Source organism: Clupea harengus, chromosome 18 (genome assembly GCF_900700415.2).
Source record: "Clupea harengus chromosome 18, Ch_v2.0.2, whole genome shotgun sequence".
NCBI lineage: Eukaryota > Metazoa > Chordata > Actinopteri > Clupeiformes > Clupeidae > Clupea > Clupea harengus.
Window position 1 is genome coordinate 20,208,080 of NC_045169.1, and position 5,000 is coordinate 20,213,079.

General features: G+C 47.2%; 1 protein-coding gene across 14 annotated transcripts in view; it reads right to left on the minus strand.

Moving 5' to 3' along the window:
- Positions 1-5,000, minus strand: part of LOC105903071 (adhesion G protein-coupled receptor L3-like) — a 268,604-nt gene that overhangs the window by 87,924 nt on the left and 175,680 nt on the right. For all 14 annotated transcript variants that reach the window (XM_031584694.2, XM_031584696.2, XM_031584695.2 and 11 more), the window contains one exon: positions 834-937. In XM_031584694.2, the coding sequence (XP_031440554.1) occupies positions 834-937 (104 nt within the window). The remainder of the gene's footprint in view (positions 1-833; positions 938-5,000) is intronic.

The following is a 5,000-nucleotide window of genomic DNA, read 5'->3' on the forward strand; positions in this document are numbered from 1 at the left end:
AAATCAAATTCAGCTAATTGCTCCTCATGGTGCTCCAGCTGTCCGTTCAGTGTTTGTGCGGAACAGAAGGGAGAAGCTCAAGTGTTCGTACACAGCCCCGGCTCTGTACGTAAGAATCAAACAGAGGGGCCTCGAACTGAGCCATAAACAAGCCCAGCCAATCAACACGGAGCCTCAGGAGCACGGAAGGGAGGGGTGTAATTTGATTGGTTGTTGAGCTCAAATACCAACTACCTTTCGCAAAACCGAAAATGAGGACTGAACCTTTAATGAAAGGACGAGATAGAAAAAATAGGAGAAAATGAAAGAATGAGAGAAAGAGTAAAGTAAACGACCAAAGAAAGAGAAATGAAAGGAATACATAAACAGCCATCTAGCTGAGGCTCTTGTATTTAGTGTGTCAGTGTTGTTGTGATAGTGTAGTGTGCTGGTGTGCAGTGAGGAGTGAATTAAAGTTTTGTGGTGATAGTGCTGTAAAAGTTACTGCGATACTGTAGATACTGTATATGTTGATATATTATGGGATGTGAAGTACAGTGCAGGGGTGTTGTGATGGTGCAGTGTGCTGGTATGCAGAGAGGAGTGAATTAGAGTTTTGTGGTGATAGTGTTGTAATAGTTACTGTAGTCTGTATATTATGGGATGTGAAGTACAGTGCAGTAGTGTTGTGATGGTGCAGTGTGCTGGTATATTATGGGATGTGAAGTACAGTGCAGTGGTGTTGTGATGGTGCAGTGTGCTGGTATATTATGGGATGTGAAGTACAGTGCAGTGGTGTTGTGATGGTGCAGTGTGCTGGTATGTATTTCTGAAGGCTGAGCTGGATGACTCACCTTCTGGTTGATTTGGTTGACCCACAGGGAGGTGCAGTTGCTGAGGTCTGGACCCTGGAGATCCCAGTAGCCCTCGGGGCCCAAGCAGCTAAATGTGGCCGACCCTGGAGAGAGACAACACAGGAAACAGAGGAGGCATTAGAGCAGATGCACACACTCACACGCTCACACTCACACGTGCAGGCACACACACACACTCACTTACACGTGCACACACACATACACACTCACACATGCACACACTCACACGCTCACACGTGCACACACACGCACTAATTCACACACACACACACACGCATACACACACTCACCCGTGCGCACACACAGACACACACAAACACGTGCATGCACACGCACACCCACACACACACACTCACTCACACACACACACACACACACACATAATCACTCACACGTGCATGCACACACACACACACACACACACACACACACACACACACACACACACACACATACTCTCATTCACTTGAAGTTAGTTTCTCACCTACAGTCCACAAAAAGGTCAATATGGCACATAAGTGTGCGTGCGTGTGCTTGAGAGACAGCAATTTGTTCAAATGAGAGTATGCGTGTGTCGGAGTGTGTGTGTGTGTGTGTGTGTGTATGTGTGTGTCCAGGCCATGCGTGAGGCCATGCGTGTACGTGGTCTTGTTAACATGAGGGACACGCTCCACTTTCTCTTCTCTCTTTCTCGTCATGCCCTCGGGCAACGAGGCAACATTCCTTTCCAGCCGCCTCCTCCATCTTAATTCACTGACCCTCTCTGACCCTCCGAGGAGGTGTTTACTCAGACTCCCCCCTCCAGGCATTTAGCGCCTCACACTACAGTAGCAGACAGCTAGTGTCAGCGGCCATTCTTCCACAGCGCGGCGCATAAAAGCGTAGCGTGAGACGCCCCGTCAGACCCAGGAGTTTTAGAAAGCTCCGATGTTTGCGCAGGGTTTCTCGGTTTCTCAGCTCACACGAGGTCAAATTGCTTTGGAATTCTGGAAATGTGTGCGTAATGTTCTCTAATGCGTGGGACGCTCACTTTAGTGACCTCACACAGGTCCTCCTTAAAGTCACTAAAACAATGCCTGCCTCTTTTCCGTACGCTCCCAAACAAGGCCATACATGTTCTAGAAATATCTGGAAGGTTGGATATTTTGGGGTCTCTTCCCAGAGGTCGACGCAGACTAATGAGGCCCAGGCCCCCTGCAGGGGTGGCCAGTTCGGAATGTCCATTAAGCAAAGTTGCTCCCTGCAATTTTCCCGTCAGGCAGCCATCTCAAATTTGACAATTAGTGCAGCCCGGAGGCGAACACAGTGGGTGAGAGCGACTGGATCAGTGAGTGTGTCAAAAACAGCAGGGGCCGGGAGCCGGGGATCGTCCTGCTCTGCGTACCTAACGCCACAAAAACACAGCGGTTTCTATTCACCTCCAGTTTGTGTCTGTGTGTGTCTGTGTTTGTATCTATCTATCTACTGAAAAGGAGAAACAAACTACCCCCCCCCCCTTCTGTTCTTCTGTTTTCTTTTTTTGTGGGTTTTTTTTCTGTTATTTCCTAACCGATATTTGAATATTAAGGGACTGAGACCGCATCATTCTCCCACATCATTAAGCCTTCCCGGTGTACACACAGGACTCAGAAGTAATTTTTTTTTTCGACAATCTGAAAACTCAATGCAATCTAAACTAAGTCCATAAGCAACAGAGTCCCATGGCTCTCCCTAAACCAGCAATTATCACAGCTTTTTAGACTTACGGAAAACATAAATCAAGCCTGTTTTCATACAGCAGGTTATGGCTTGCTTGAGAAGTCTCCCACAGAGTCTATACGAGAGGGCGAGGGTCTTGAGTTGAGGGAGAATAATTTAACGGGTCGCAAATAGTTACACCTCATAAAAGAAGCGATGATCACTAGACCTAGTGGGTTCTCTATTAAATATAAACCAGGTGATATAGAGCTGTCCAAATAATGGCCCAGAAATTCACATATTTCAGGGTATCAAAGTGTAGCAGTAAACTTGTGGTCAGCTAAGACCACACTACGCAAACGCCTATGAACTACCCCACGCCCGAGATCGACACAGAAGCAGTGTGCACACATTAGAAAGGTTAAGAAAGACTTGACTGCATTGATAACCTCAACAATTACAAACACTGATCACATCTGTAGTCAGATCATTTGTACTTAGCCCTGCGGTTCACTGTCCATGTAATCTACCCTGTACTCTGCATTAGTGAGTGACGTGTGCTAATGCAGCTGAGCATCCACACCTATTCATAGTCATCCATGGGTAAAGTCAAGGGAGGTGGATGATAAATATTGTATATGATGTATATTTTAGAGAAGAGGGCAAAGGTCATATCAAACTTACCAGTGGAGTTGAGGGCAAGAGGACTTCCTCCACTCAACAGTAACGAGACAGGTGAGCTCAACATGGCAGACATTCAGGTGACTTATTTGTGTAATTGCGGAGGTAAGAATGGGCACAAAAACTGAAGAGTGTGACTAAACGGATGCGTCTCGCTACCTAATGGGCCTCAACATGCAGACAGTGGCACTTTGCGAGTGTGCAATCTGCTTCGTTTCAAAAAAAAGAGAAAAAGTCGGCGGTTCATCAACAACACTGTTTTCACTGATGCTCTGATTAGCGAGCGAGCGAGCGAGCGAGCGTCGTGTTTTTACGAGCGGGGCGACGACTTTCGGCTGCGTGATTGTGACATTCAAATCTGCCATTATAAAACAGACTAAAATAATAACACGAAGAAGTGAGATGGGGGAAAAACAAGGCTGAGTCTGCACAAACACATCCACTTTGCTGTTCAGCTTGCACGTATGCGAGGTAAACAGAGCTGATTACTAGCTGTGCCAGGGGCTGTTTTCTCTTTTTATTTAAAAAAAAAAATAAAGAAAAAAACCCAAAGAAAAGGCCACAGAGTTTGTGGTGCAAAGACTGCAAAAGCGAAGAGAGAAAGTGGCTTACTGAACAGTCAGCTCGCTACTCAATGGCCCCTCTCTGCAAAGGCAAGAAGTGATCAACCAGCCCTGGCCTTGCCTCAGTAAATGCACTCTTTGCAGGGACAACAAAGTCCTTCAACAAAATCAAGATACAGTGCAAGAACCAAGAGGGAAGGTCTATTCTCTAACACAGGTTCCACTTCAAAATTGCAAATGCCACCCCAGATGCATTGTGGGTACGGGCACTGACTCCAGACAATGGGCACATCAAAGTGGCCTGCCTGCCTGCCCCTGATTTTATACAGGAGAGGTCAGTCCAGTCTGTTGGCATTAACAACCAGACAGCCTCGAATAGCACATCATTTCCTGCGCCGTCCTCGGCCGTCCGGCTTTCGTTTGATGAGTGTATCAGTCTATTAGACGCAGCTCGACCTGAAGAGAGAACACACGAGTGGGGGAATGAGAGCACTGAAGAGGTGTGGGGGGTGGGGGGGGGGTGATGAGTGTTTCAAAGAGGGAGAGAGAGCGCAAAGGAGAGAGTAGATACGGAGAGAAAGGGAGAGGAAGCATCAGCACGAGGAGACGCGTCCCGGCGTCTGAAATGAAGCCCCTTTGAGGAGAACGAGCGACGTGAGAGGCGGCCCTCAGTTCGCCCGCCGTTATCTCTCTGTTCTGTCGTCTCCAACTGGAACGGGCTCTCGTGGCGAGCGACGCGGCGAGACCGATAAGCCATCGGCGACATCTAAACCCTCATTATCCGTTCCACGACGGCAAAATAAACAAATCTCATCCTCCTGCTTCTAATTAGTTTTGATTGTGCATCTCTCCCTCTACCCCCTCTCTCTCTCTCCCCCCCTCTATCCCTCTCATTCTCTCTCTCTCTCCCTCTCTCTCTATCAAACACACACACACCAACATAGATGAACAGATGTACTGTGGGTAGTCAGGTGATCCTATTGAATCCTCCTCAGTATGCACTCTAGGGCAAAACAAGGAAAAAATTAATACTGTATCACTGTGGTTACTATAGCTACAATGCGATCTAATGATGGAGTTCAAATTATATTAAAAAGGTCTATATTACAAATGCTTCATTGCAATAACATGCCTCCGGTTGGACAATCACGACATGTACAAGCCAGAGAAAGAGGTAAGCCCCTTCAGGTTGGAACTCCTTGCTAGTTTCACTTCCAGCATGTGG